At 46.7% G+C, this 14,135-nt stretch overlaps 1 protein-coding gene and 1 pseudogene across 1 annotated transcript; one reads left to right on the forward strand and one right to left on the reverse strand.

Moving 5' to 3' along the window:
- The first annotated feature begins 1,141 nt into the window (after window positions 1-1,141).
- Window positions 1,142-13,871, forward strand: ACTL6B (actin like 6B). Its single transcript, XM_039849142.1, has 15 exons — window positions 1,142-1,201; window positions 2,423-2,893; window positions 3,357-3,433; window positions 3,638-3,803; window positions 4,110-4,210; window positions 8,333-8,430; window positions 9,060-9,154; window positions 9,220-9,326; window positions 10,060-10,149; window positions 10,313-10,374; window positions 10,485-10,599; window positions 10,762-10,842; window positions 10,942-11,037; window positions 11,242-11,328; window positions 13,600-13,871. The coding sequence occupies exons 2-15, from the start codon at window positions 2,869-2,871 to the stop codon at window positions 13,678-13,680; spliced, it is 1,281 nt and encodes a 426-aa protein (XP_039705076.1). The 5' UTR covers window positions 1,142-1,201; window positions 2,423-2,868; the 3' UTR covers window positions 13,681-13,871.
- Window positions 7,102-7,220, reverse strand: LOC120591880 (uncharacterized; annotated as a pseudogene).
- Window positions 13,872-14,135: the final 264 nt, after the last annotated feature.

Genomic DNA, 14,135 nt, shown 5'->3' on the forward strand with positions numbered 1-14,135 from the left:
AGACAAAAGTCACATCAAGTTATGTGAACCATTTTATTCCCTGATAGCAGGCACCTAGAGAACATCTATGAAATGAATAGAAGCATGGCAACATTTTCCCCAGGATCAATACTTTTCACAGTTCAATCTCAGTTGTTACTTACAGCTGAGTGACCTTGGGCAAGTCACATAACCTCTTCATGCCTCTGTTTCTTCTGCAAAATGGGGATAATAATCGGTCTTTATGAGGACCAACTTAATACTTACATAAAGCATTTATAACACTGTCTGACACTAGTAGATGCTTTGTGTTGGCTAAATAAAAATAAAGTTTGGGCATGAATGAGTTGGTCTTTGACTACTTTTCCAGGTCATCTCCCCCTAACAGTGGTCTCTGCCACCAGCTCATATCTAACCCTCCTTCTATACCGAGCTATACAGTACAGAATATTCCGGGCAATTTCTACATTTGCCAAGAATATTCATGTCTCTAGACCTTTGCACATGCTGTTCTCTATGTGAAAGACCTTTCCCCCTTGTTCACCAGCAAGCCACTATTCATCCTTCACAACTCAGCTCAAACTTCATTTCTAAAAGCCACCATGGACTCTCAGAGACAGGTGGCCTCTTCCTTCTCTGGGCCTCCATTTCACCCCACTTTCATGTGTGTCTGAGCTTCCCACTACACCCAAACTTCCTGAGAGCAGGGATATATATATCTTATGCAATTCAATATCCCCATGCCTCATACAATGCCTGGCACACCACAGGCATAAAGGATGTTTGTTGAATCAATGAATGAAATATATTAATAACCTCTACCTTAACTCCTTCCATAATACAATAGAATAGCATGTCGGATCCCATGACAAATGAAGATTGGCCACAGTTGACTGAGAGGAAAATCAAGTGTAATCCAGTAATTAGCCTACTTGCTTTTCCACCAACCAGGACAAGAAAATTCACTTCTCATTACCAAATAGATTACAGATTCCTAACTTATCAATAATAATATTAAAGCCTCAAAAATTCCCCAAGGACATTTTTAGGACCCCGTGTTTACTGAATAGTTTTATGTGCTGAGCAATTAGCCAGGCACTTGATTCTAGCATTAGATTGAGTCTTCGCCACCAGCTGTCCTGCAGATGGGAACAATGAAGCTTGAAGAGGGACACCGAGGTGTTATGAAACAAGGTCATCTGTCAACTGGCTGATAAAAGATGTAAGTTCTAGTCCTGGCTCTGTCCCAACGGGCTGTGTGACCCAAGACAGGGCCCCACCTCTATCTGGGGAAATCTCTGTAAAATCTGGGAGTTAGATCCACGATCAGTAAGATTTCTCCCAACTGGGGAAGTTTCTGAATGTGAGATCCAAACTGGGGGAATGAGTATGGGAATTGACAAGGTGAACTTACAAGAGATGTGAAGCAACATCATTAAATGTCAACAAAGGGAGATGTGAAGTCCATGAATAGAATCACTTTCCCCTCCAATGTTCCTTTAATTCTCACCTCAGCATTTTGAAAGATGAAACAACAAAGGCACTGAAAAGTTAAGGGACTCATCCAATTCATCCAGGCCTTAATTTATACAGGCCAATGACTGACCTAAGGTCACTCAGGAATATTCTATTTCCCAGCTCCTGGGTTAGTTCTCTTCCATATAGCTCATTCATCCCACTGAAACCTAGACCCTTCTAGTCTGGGGAGCCATGCCTGGACTTGGAACCAACCCTGGGCATGGGAAATACCCACATCGCCAGTGGTTAGCTGATGAGCCAGCTCAAATCATCTGTCTTTTGGCTGGGGATAGGTGGAGTCTCTTTTAGAGTAGGTACATAGTGAGCAGAAAACCTTCAGGGGCATGCTGCCACCACATAGTATCCTCTTCCTGTGCCATCTCTGATTTAATGCTTCTCCTACTCCAAAACAAGTAGATGGAAATGCCCCCAACACACACATGTGTTCACATGCATATTTGTACACCTATACAAATGCACACATATACTAGTACACACAAACACATGCATACAGGCACACACCTACATACATGCTCTCATAAGAGTCTCACAACTAAGCCAGGCTGTGAGAGCTGCTCCTTCACTTTCTCTATCAGAACTGTTGTGGAGGCGGCCTCATGCCAGGTGTCCAGATGAACCGAGAAGCCTTCTAGTGGCTTACTTGATAAATGCCTTCTGAGGAGAACAGTTGAAGAGAAAGGGATAGGGAAAGGAGGCTAAAGCTGGGCTAGCTGAGCGCCATATGTGAATGTGTATAACGTGTGTACACATGTGTATGTATAAGGCCCAGGCACCAAGGGGACCGGCAAGGAAAAGAAGAGCAATCAAAAAGGCAAGGGTAGAAAGAAACAAAGATGGAGACACACTCCCTCCCGTTCCTCACCCTCTCCTTCCCTTTCCTCCCTCTTCTGGTGATTTCGTTCAGGTTTGGGTATGGCAGAACCTTGCTCAGGAGCGTGAGGACGAAGACTCTCCCGGACTATGGCGCCATCTCCGTAAGAGCGAGGGAGCAGGGACCCCATCTGTCACCCTGCAGAGTCCTGGTCTCCAGATGGGCACGGTCACCAACTTTTGCGTATTCCTGCTCTAAGCCTGCCCATCCCTTAGGTCCGGTCTCAACGTCCTTGCTGTCCTCCCGCTAATCCCCCTGCCGCCTTAGGTCGAAGTGTCGGCCCCTTTAAAGCAGCAGCCCCCGGCCGGGTTATTGTCTCTCCTCGCAACCAATCCTCAGTGCTGTTGGGGGCGGGGGATCCGGCCTCTGGATTGGCTGTCCCGCGCCCCGCCCCTACCGGGATCCCGGGAGCTGTCCGGCCGCCTCGGTGCTGATCCCGCTGCCGCCCACGGACCGAGAGCAGAGCTTAAGGGGTCACTATGAGCGGGGGCGTCTACGGCGGAGGTGAGCGAGCCTCAAGCTTCGGGCTCCCCAGCCTGGCGCGGCCTCACCTGCAGCCCTGCTCCCTGAACCCGCGCGACCCATGCTCTGGCTACCCCAGGGCCTGTCACCTTGGCGCTCGAGTAGGTCCAGCCCCGGGTTTGGGTCCTGCGCCACTCCTACCTTCGGTCCTCCCCGGATGTTCGTTCGCACCAGCCCCAACCTCTCCACCATTCAACTCACCACGGCCCAGCCCCTGGCTCCTTCCTTCCCAACAAGGAGAGTGGCCTAAACAAGGCCACTGGGCAAGAAGGGACTCTCGAGTCTTGACCCCCACTCCCAGGATCCCGGACTCCAGGCCGAGCTCCCACCTGCCCTGGCCAGTGTTAAAGGGGCGAGACTGTGGCTCTGTCTTGACCTCTCCTCGGAGCTATCCAGGGCAGAGAGTTTGGGAGAGACCCCCTCATATGCCTGTCTGCCCGTACAGATGAGGTGGGTGCGCTGGTCTTTGACATTGGCTCCTTCTCAGTCCGCGCTGGGTACGCTGGGGAGGACTGCCCCAAGGTGAGCTTTCATGCCCCTTCCCCAAATCCTAAGGGCTTCTGCCTCCCCTCCAGGCTTCCCAGTGACCCAGGGCTCTCACAGCCCAGAGAGAAGCTTTGCAGAGGGGATATGTGGGAGTAAACTGAGGGGTGGGCTCATGGCCCTGACATGAGCCTGAACAGGGTCAAGAGGTTGATTCTTCTCCCTGCCCATTCACCCTTCTAGGCTGACTTCCCCACTACTGTGGGGCTTCTGGCCGCGGAGGAGGGGGGCGGGCTGGAGTTGGAGGGGGAGAAAGAGAAGAAAGGGAAGATCTTCCACATCGACACCAACGCCCTGCATGTGCCTCGGGATGGAGCAGAGGTCATGTCACCCCTCAAGAATGGCATGAGTAAGGGGCCCCACCCACTGCCTTTTGACACAGACCTGGAGCCCATCCCACAACCTAGGAAACAGTACCCCACACCCATGGAGTCTTCCTTGCAGCTGCCCAAGTCCCAGGGATCCCCTCAATGCTTCCCACAGCTGCCTAGTTCCCAACCCAGGGACCCCACCAGATACCTGAAAAAGGGGGATTTCTGCTGGATCTGGTCTCGTTTCTCCTCCCCTGGACTTGGTCTTTCCCCTTCCTTTCCTTCCTGTCTCTGGAACCTTGTCTGCCCACCCTCATCTCTTCCCGCTGGTCTCTTGGCTCCAGTCGAGGACTGGGAGTGCTTCCGTGCCATCTTGGATCACACCTACAGCAAACATGTCAAGTCTGAGCCAAACCTACACCCAGTGCTCATGTCGGAAGCCCCGGTAAGTGTGTCATCCAGCCCCTAGTTCAGCCCTGGGGCCCACCATTCACTTCTCTCTTCAAGCCACTGCCATCAATTACTCCACCTCAATTTTCAGACTTTCCTTCCAACCACATCTTCTTCAATCACTTCCCTTCTTCCTCCTTGGTTTAGTCTCCATCCCTCTTTCTCCTACTCTATCCACTCACCCTTCCCTTAGTCGGCTTTATGCAATGCCCTTTATTCCTCCCACAGTCCTTTTTTGACTTTTTAACTTAATTTTTTGTCAATATTATATATGCACATGTAGAATCAATTTGAGAAAAATACTGCCATTTATACCCTCCTCCTTCCATTTCTCCTTTTCCAGAAGCAACTGCTTTTTTCTCTTTTAGTTAATTTTTTTTTTGTCATTTCTCTCATAGCTCTAAATATCACACTTAAATTGCTGCTTGTAGATTTTTTAGTTTTAGGCATTATCTATGGATTTCCAACTATAGAAAATGAGCATTTAGCTCTCTTTCTTCCCCTAGCCCATACCATACTTTTCTTACTTCCAACTTTAAGTAAAGTTGTATTTTAGGTTTCTCTAAGATTCATATTCAGTATTTACACTGTTATTATATAGGCAATAAATTATGGTTACTTTTCTTTTCCTGAACAATCTTTTGTTTTTCCTAGAACTGAATCTTGTCTTTCTTTTTATTTTGCATAGTTTTGTATCTAAATAATAATGTGACTCTACATTATTCATCAGTTATTTACATTTTCTCAACATTAGTTTCTTTAGGTATTCTATCAATTTCATCTTCTTGAAGAAATTTCTTCAAGAACCCACTTTGGACTGGTTGCTCTTTACAAAGAGGACATAGCTATCATCCTGACATCTCCCTTCACCATCATCCTAGGGAATCCCTTTGTCTTTCTCCTGTAGTAGAAGTTCTATTTCCTATATCTCATGACTACTTTTCTTGATTTACTCCCTTATTTTCAGGGAGCACATCCTCAGGGAGCACATCCTCAGGGAGCACATCCTTAGAAAAGTAGTGGGAAATAAACTTTTTGAGACCTGGCATGTCTGACTGTATATTGACAGCTTAGCTAGGTATAACATTCCAAATTGGAAATCATTTTTCTTCAGACTCTTAAAGGCACTTCTCCATTGTCTTCCAGCATCCATTGTTGCCATCGAGAAGGCTGGAATATCCAATTCCTGATCATTTTATGTAATTTTTCTTTCTGAAAGTTTATAGAATTTTCACTTTTTCCTTAATTTCACAATATTATATTGGTTTATTTTCATCCATTGCTCTAGACACTCAATATGTCCCTTCAATCTAGAAACCTATGTATATCAATCAGTGAAAAATAATTCGGTAATTATTCAATTCAGTAACTTAAATTATTTATTTATCTCAATTTTCTCTGATGAGAAATCTTATTGTTTGGATTTCACACCTCCTGAACTGGTTCTCTAATTTTCATATCTTTTCTTTTATGTTTTCTACCTCTTTATCTTTTCTTTGAATTTCAAAGATATTCTCTCAGCTTTATTTTTTAATTCTTCTATTAAGTTTTTTATTTCTGCTCCTGTATTTTTAATTTCCAGGAGCTCTTTTTTGTTACACAAATATTACTTTTTAGAGCATCCTATTCTTGTTTTATAGGTGCAATATCATCTGTTATCTCATAAGGATATTATGTTTTGTTTTTGTTTTTGGAAATTTTTATCTCCCTATATGATCTTTGTTCTTTCAAGTTGCTTTCTTTTCTGCCTTTTTTGGGAGGTCCCTCTCTGATTTGAGAGGGTTTTTTTAGATTTCTGCAAATCTTTGGTTGTCTGCTTATCTTTAAGAGAGAGGACTAAAACACTGATTGGAAGCTGTGTGTTGTGGGGGACTTGTTGACTATGATCTTTGCTATAGGATGATCAAACTGGAATGTTTGTTAGGCAGCCTCTGATAGTTGAAATCTTTGGGTCTTTGATGTAACTCCCAGGAAAACTTCCACCTTCAATGTAGGCATGGCCATCTCCATTCTGACAGCCAAGTGAGGGAATAAGACTGATATTCTCAGCCTTCCATATGTGCGGCATCACTTAATTTCCTGTTTTAAATATAGTGTCCTTACTCCCAACTGTGTCAAGTGTCCCACCAGTTCAAAAATCCAAAATTTTACTCTGTGCAGAGTAAAATTTTAATTTTCTGCTCAGGTTGGCATGGGCAATAGCCAAATGACATGGAATTGGGGAGAAAATTTAGGGATCTGTTACTTGAATATCTTTAAATAATCTTATTTTAGGTTTCCCTTCACCTCCACTTCCAGAGATACCTGAAACTGTCAAATCCTGAGCCTTGTGAGGATTCTGTGATTTAACACAGGTTGTTCCTGTTTTTTCTCACGATTGGCTTAAGAGTCAGAATTCTTGAATCTATTAAGTCAGTTACCACTCACATATCTGATTTCTAACCTTCAAAAATACATTGTTTTCTCCTTTCTTATTATTTCTAACCCTTGAGGTTTTCTCTCTTACCCCTCCCTCTCCAAGGTAAAATTCACATAACATAACCTTAACCTTTTTAGTGTTAACAATTCAGTGGCATTTAATATATTCACAATGTTGTGCAACGATCACTTCTATCTAGTTCCAAAACATTTTCATCACCCAAAAAGAAAATCTATTTTCATAAAGCAGTTTCTCTCTACTACTCCTGCACCCTAGTCTTTGGCAACCATCTGTATCTGTAAATATAGCTATACTGGATTTTTCTTATAAATGGAATCATACAATTCGTGACATTTTTACTTTTTATTTTTTAAAATATATTTTTAGGCGAGGCAACCCTTGGTTGACCTCACCGATTGCAAGGACCTTGTCAGCTTACTATCCCTTATTTTTTAATTTACTTTATATGCCTATACCACCTGGTCTTCCTAGGTGGTCTTCTATCCAAGTACTAACCAGGCCTGACCCTGCTTAGCTTCCGAGATCAGATGAGATTGGGCTCGTTCAGGGTAGCATGGCCATAGACAATTTGTGACTTTTTGAGTCTATTCTTTCACTTAGCATGTTTTTGAGGTTCGTCCATGTTGTAGTATATATTAATACCTTATTCTTTATTATGGCTAAGTAATATTTCATTGCATGTATATACCACGATTTGTTTTTCTATTCATCCATTGATGGACATTTGTCGTTTCCATTTTTGGCTATTGTGAATAGTGTTCCTATGAACAGGTGTGCACAAGATTTGTTTGAGTATCTGTTTTCAATTCTTTTAGGTATATAACAAAAGTGGAATTGCTGGGTCGTATGGTAATCCTATGTTTAACTTTTTAAAGAACTGCCAATTGTTTTCCACAATGACTGAACCATTTTGCCTTCCCACCCAGCAATGTACGATGGTTTCATTTTCTCCACATCCTTTCTAACACTTGTTATGTCCTTTTTTTTTTTAATTATTATTACCACCCTAGTGGGTGTAAAATGATATCTCATTGTGCTTTTGATTTTCATTTTCCTAATGAAAACAGTGTTGAGCATCTTTTCATGTGTTTGTTGGCTTTTGTGGGTTTATGTCTTTTCACTTCTTAATTTTTATTTTATTTTTCTGTCAGAGCAAGAACACTTTGTTTTGAATGTCTCCTTTCCCCCCACCCCTGGATTATGTCTTTTTAAGTTGCCTCTTTACTATAGTTTTTCTGGGATCTTAGAGGGGAATAAAATTAGTGTTTGTATTCAAACCAATATTTTTACCCAGAAATCCTCTTCTCCAGCTTTCTAGCCTCTGAGATGATTAGAGTGAGGAAGAAGAGTGATGTATTGGGGGCTGGGAGGAGCCTGAAGTGTGTATATTATACAATAAAGAACACTGGACCGAGAGTCAAGAGACTGTGACTCTAGGCCCAGCTCTACCAAGAGCTTTCTGTGTGATCTTAGGCAAGTCACTTATTCCTCTGAGTTTTGTCTTCTTCAGCTGGGTTCGGATTGTGATCTTTCAAATTCTTTATAGTTCTCACACTTTAAAGGTCTATATGTGTCAAGGGGCCTAACCTGTGTCCCCACTGTTGTGTGTGTGTGTGTGTGTTCATGAGTCTATGCCTCTCCATTCCTGAATCCTCCCTCCTGCACTTTCTACCCCAGTGGAACACACGGGCCAAGAGGGAGAAGCTGACAGAGCTGATGTTCGAGCAGTACAACATTCCTGCCTTCTTCTTATGCAAGACAGCTGTGCTTACTGCGTATCCTCTGGGTTAAGCTGTTCTGCCTGGGTGGAGGGCCAGGGTTTGGCATGTGGTGTGTTGAGCTATGGGCTGGGCCTGATTTTATAGAGATAAGGTCCTGGATGGGCAGACATCCCTAGGCCCATTGTCTTGGACCCTGGGGTGGCCAAATCAGCAGCCCCTACCATTTCCTTGGATCAGGCTGAGCAGAGAGAGAGAAATTTAATGAAGCAGATTGCAGGGGCTGGGGCTGGAAGAGGAGGGAGGGATATATGACACTGAAGAGTTTCCTTCCCAAACAACCAATCAGCATTTATTTTTTAAGGGATCTACCTTGCACTGAACTCTGTGCTAGGCACTGGGGCAATATGGCCCTTAATTTTAGGGAGCCCATAAGACATAGAACCAAGACTAAAGAGAGGCTGGGAATTCAAAATGATAGAATGGAGGAAGATGTGATTCAGACAGGGAAGAAATGGCAGGGGTTTTAGAAGCCTTCCTCTAGCAGATGGGTAACAAACCAGGAGACATTTGCAGACTGGGAACGGGCTGGAGCCCCGGAAAGCAGAGAGTTGACCAGATTAGACCTGAGTCCCAGTCCTCTCACTTGCTGCTGCTATCTCTTTGACCTACCTATTCCATGCCAGCTTTGCAAATGGACGCTCCACGGGCCTGGTGCTGGACAGTGGGGCCACCCATACCACAGCCATTCCAGTGCATGATGGCTATGTCCTGCAGCAAGGTAGGGCCTCGGCAGGGGTTGGGGGTACCTTGGAGGACAAGGTCCTAACACCCTTCCCCTTCCAGGCATCGTTAAGTCACCCCTGGCAGGGGACTTTATCTCCATGCAGTGCCGAGAACTCTTCCAGGAAATGGCCATCGACATCATCCCACCTTACATGATTGCAGCCAAGGTGGGGCCTCTGGGGTATCCTAGGTACTACTAATCTTAGGACTGTTGACACACAGACCCATCAGATATCAGATCAGCGAACAGCAGGATCCCCAGAGGACCTTGGGTCCAGTTCTTCAATTCATAATTGAGGCATTAGATATCTGGAAAGGCTGAGGGATGTGGCCCAGGTCACACAGCCAGCTAGTAGCAGGATGTGTAGGATCAGTGTGGTGAGTTCTGGGGTCCAATATACCCAGCTTCAAGGTCTGCTTCTACCATGTCAGCAGACCTTCTACCAAGGTCTGCTTCAAGTTATGTGATCTAGAGTGTGAGACTGAAAGTCCCCAAGCCTCGTTTTGCTCTCCTATAAGGTGGAATAACAGCACATAGGGCTGCTGTGAATGTTAAATGAGATATTACGTGCAAGGGGCCACCCTGGATTTCCCCATGGAACATGGCTCAGTAAAGGCTGTTTTCTTAAGGTTCTGGTCTCCACCGTGTTCCCTAAATTCTCAGCTTTCACTGATCCAAGCCTTTCAGACCAGCTGCTTGAGTGGCACACATGGGGACAGGTTCTCTCCATTTTCTTTCCTCTAACAGAGAAGGGGAGAAACAGCTTTTGTGGGCAACAGAGCAAAGAATCCAGTGCCCATTAGCTGCAGAGCCAGCTAGTGTTAGGAATGCAGGTGTGGTCAGGGTTGGCTGGGCAAATGTGTAATGGGGAAGGATGCTCATAGGCTGTGCCCCCACAGGAGCCTGTACGGGAGGGTGCCCCCCCCAACTGGAAGAAGAAGGAGAAGCTACCCCAGGTTTCCAAGTCTTGGCATAACTACATGTGCAATGTGAGGCACTGGAGAGGTTCCCTCGAAACACCCTGCCCCTCCCAACTCCTAGTCCCCTGCAGGTGGACTAGTAAAGGGGAAGGGACAGAGGCCCTGCAGGTGGGATGCGGTAAGGGGAGGCTGAGGAGGGAGGTCAGCCCTCACCACCTCCCTGGGTTCTCAGGAGGTGATCCAGGACTTCCAGGCCTCTGTGCTGCAGGTCTCAGACTCTCCCTACGATGAGCAGTGAGTGGGGCCCACAGCTGGGGAGTGGGAAAGAGGGCAGGACTGGGACTCAGGGGGAACTCTGGTCCTTTGTGAGCACCGTAGACAGAGTTTTGTTCCTTCCCACGCAGGGTGGCTGCGCAAATGCCCACAGTGCATTATGAAATGCCCAATGGCTACAATACAGACTATGGCGCTGAGCGGCTCCGCATCCCTGAGGGCCTGTTTGATCCCTCCAATGTCAAGGTTGGGCTGTGTAGAGGGCACTGGGTTGGGGCTACCTGTCCCTAGATACTGAGGTGTGGGGGAGGCTGATAAGGGTCACAGGAGCCTGGGGTCAGGGGTGGTGGGGTGGTGGGGTGTGGGGGGTGGCAGAAGGCCCAAAGCCCAGGTCACCTTTCTCTGCAGGGTCTGTCGGGGAACACCATGTTAGGTGTGGGCCATGTGGTGACCACCAGCATTGGCATGTGTGACATCGACATTCGCCCGGTGAGGCCCAAGCCTGTGGCTGGGCAAAGAAGCCCATGAAAACTGGGCAGACAGGGAAGGGTGTTTCCCTCTCTGCTCACAAATCCTCCCTGCTCTCAGGGCCTGTATGGCAGTGTCATTGTCACTGGCGGGAACACACTGCTTCAGGGCTTCACTGACAGGCTCAATCGAGAGCTTTCCCAGAAGACCCCACCGGTAGGAGCCCACCTCCAGCCAGGGCCCTGGTGTCCAGTCCTGGCTTAGTCCTTCGGGAACAAGTTCTTCCTCCTTCCCAAATGCCTAGTGTTCTGGCCACCATAAAAGACCCTTCCCCCGTGACTTCCAAATCTTTCCCACCCCCAGTCCTCTTCTTTCCCAGAACCCAGCTGTCTGCTTCTTGCTGCCCTTCTTTCTCCCCAGAGCATGCGACTGAAACTCATCGCTAGCAACAGCACCATGGAGCGCAAATTCAGCCCCTGGATTGGGGGCTCCATCTTGGCCTCACTGGTGAGTGTGAGAAAGGGCCTACTTAGCCCTGACTGTGGGAAAGGAACACCCCCCATCAGGGAGCATAGGGATAGGAACTTGGAGAGATTGGTTGGGATGAGATTGTGTTGGCTTTATGTGCCAGGGTGAGGCTCCCACTGTACTTATTTAGCAGAGAGGCGACACTGAAGGTCTGAGGCAAGGCAAGGTGATGGTCACAGGCATGTTTGGGAAGACTATGATATCTTTGGGGATCAATGTGTGAGTTGGATAGGGGAACTTGCAAGGAAGTTTTATTGTCCCAGAGTCATAGAGTGGGTAGCAGTGGTGATGGGGTAAGAGCAAGGGGCAAACAGAGAAGGAGGCAGGCAGGTTGGTTCCAGGGCAGTAGGTGGTGAGTTCAGTTTGGACCTACTGATAGGACAGAAGCAAGATGTTGAGCAGGGAGCTAGAGATGCAAACTGTATCTAGAGGGTATCAGTCACATAGAGGGGATAGCAAGGCTATGACAGGACCAGGAGGACATCCACTAGAGGGGAAGCCCCCAGGGAGAAAGAAACAAGGGTCAGAAAGGCAGGAGGCTGACAGTTAGCTACACACAGCTATTGTGGTCCTCCTGTGTGCTGGAAATGGACAGACAGCCTGATACAGTCCCTGCCTCCATGAGCAGGGATCATCTAGAGGTCAAGACGATTAAACAGGAAGTCACAAAGTTTGAGGGTGCTCCTTTAAGGGAAGACCTCATCTAGTTCAGGAGTCATGAAGGGCCTGTAAGGAGCATTCAAACTAAGATGGGAAGACTGAGTAAGAACTCTTGAGGCAAAGATGGAGAAAGGGTACTTGGACCATGGGGAGAGGCAGGCAAGGCCAAAAGCAGTGGGAAGACACGTTTGGATATGAGTTTAGGAAGCTTACTTGGGCTCAGTGGTCTCAACTGTGCCTGGGGTTTGACAGAGTGGATATCAGGGGGTAGAACTGAGAGCTTATCAGAGGTCTGACTGACAAAATATGGATACTGGGTACAAGAGAGAAAAGAGAAGTCCAAGATGAGGCCCAGGATGCTAGCTTCTGGGAGCTCTGGTCAACAGAAACGTAATGTGAGCCACATAAGCAATTTAAAATTTTCTAGCATTAAATATTAATGATAGAAAATATACTTTGCCATATTAAAGAGAGTCAAAGAATCAGGTGAAATTGAGTTTAAAGAATATATTTTATGTAATCCAATATATCCAATATGTTATTTCAATGTATCATCAATATAAAAATGATTGCGATACTTTACATTCTTTTTTTCTGGACTTAGTCTTCAATATCTGGTGTGTATTTTATACATAGAGCATCTCAGTTCAGACCAGCCAAATTTCAAGTGCTCAATAACCACAGAAGTAGAAGGTGAGAAAGACCACAGAAGTAGATTTGAGCCAGACCTGGGGTGTCTATTGACCGTGGACATGTTGAGTTTGAGGTCTTGAGGGACACTTAAGAAGAGGTGTCCAAAAGACAGCTGAATATTTGGGTCTGGTACTCAGTGCAGAGATCTGCAAGGGAAACGCGAGATTGGGGCAGGGTGGGGGTTTAGCTCATGCGCAGAAGTCACCTGAGTAGATGAGCTGGTCCAGGAAGCCTTGTTCTGTGAGCCAAGGAGAGAAATAGGGGCAGAACCAGGGATGCAGGCACTAACTTTCAGGCAGAGACAGAGCAATCATCAAAGAAAAAGGACAGTCTGGAATGCCTAGTGCAGGAGACCCTCAAGAGGCAAGTTTCAACAGGGGGTGGGGGTGGGGTGCCACAATGAAGGCCACTCCCTCACAAGTCAGGTGGTGCAGGAATGATGAGGGTAAAGGAAATATTTTTTTTCTTGGGATGAGGGAGACTTGACAAGTTTGTTAAGGCCTGATGGAGTGATGAGATGGCTGGTGAAGGAGTGTATGTGTGTGGAGGGGGCGCGGTATTGGCGTTGACTGACATGGGGCTGTAAGCTCCACCACCCAGCTTGAAGATAGCGCCTGGCCCAGAGCAGACAGGTGCGCAATAAATACTTGTTGAATGAATGAATCAACATTATGTTTGAATGATATGAAGGGGGTTACTGGCCCTCTAAATATGAAGTAATTGGCGGAAAAATGGGGGCGGGGTTGTCGTTGCTGGAGGAGGAAGGTGGGTCTGAGAGGCTATATATAGATATCTCAATGTAATAAAATAGCCCAAATAGCCCAGAATATCTCAATGTAATAAAATAGCCCAGAAATAAACCCACACCTCACTGCCAATGTCGTTTCCCGCACGCAGGGCACTTTCCAACAGATGTGGATCTCCAAGCAGGAATACGAAGAGGGCGGGAAGCAGTGCGTGGAGCGGAAGTGCCCCTGAGGGTTCCCTTCCCCACTCACAGGCCCGTGGACAGCAGTGGGGGAGGGGGTGCGAAAGGGAGAAGAGGGCTTTCCCGCCGAACTCTTCAAGTGCAGATCGAAGTCCCCTAACCCCTCATTGCCCCTTTCTCTTCCCCATCCCTCTCACATCCTCTTAGATTGTGCTGTTTCCGGGTTGAAAGGAGTAAAAATGTTTTAAGAAAAAAAGTTTGGCCACCTGAGGGGGTGGGGAGTGTGTGCAGGGGTCTGGGAGTTGGTGAGCAGAGGGCCACACCTACATGCATTCGTGATCCCACGCTGGACGCCCCAGCAAGGTCTGCCGGAGGGGGCGGGACCTCAGGATCCACAATTGCCTCAGGTTCAAAGAGGCCGCGATCAAGGGACGATCAACGCAGGGAGGATCACACAGCGAGGACCCAAAAGAGCCGTGCAATAAATCCTCCAGTGAGGAGCGGA

Source organism: Pteropus medius, unplaced genomic scaffold, assembly GCF_902729225.1.
Source record: "Pteropus medius unplaced genomic scaffold, Ma_sr-lr_union100, whole genome shotgun sequence".
NCBI lineage: Eukaryota > Metazoa > Chordata > Mammalia > Chiroptera > Pteropodidae > Pteropus > Pteropus medius.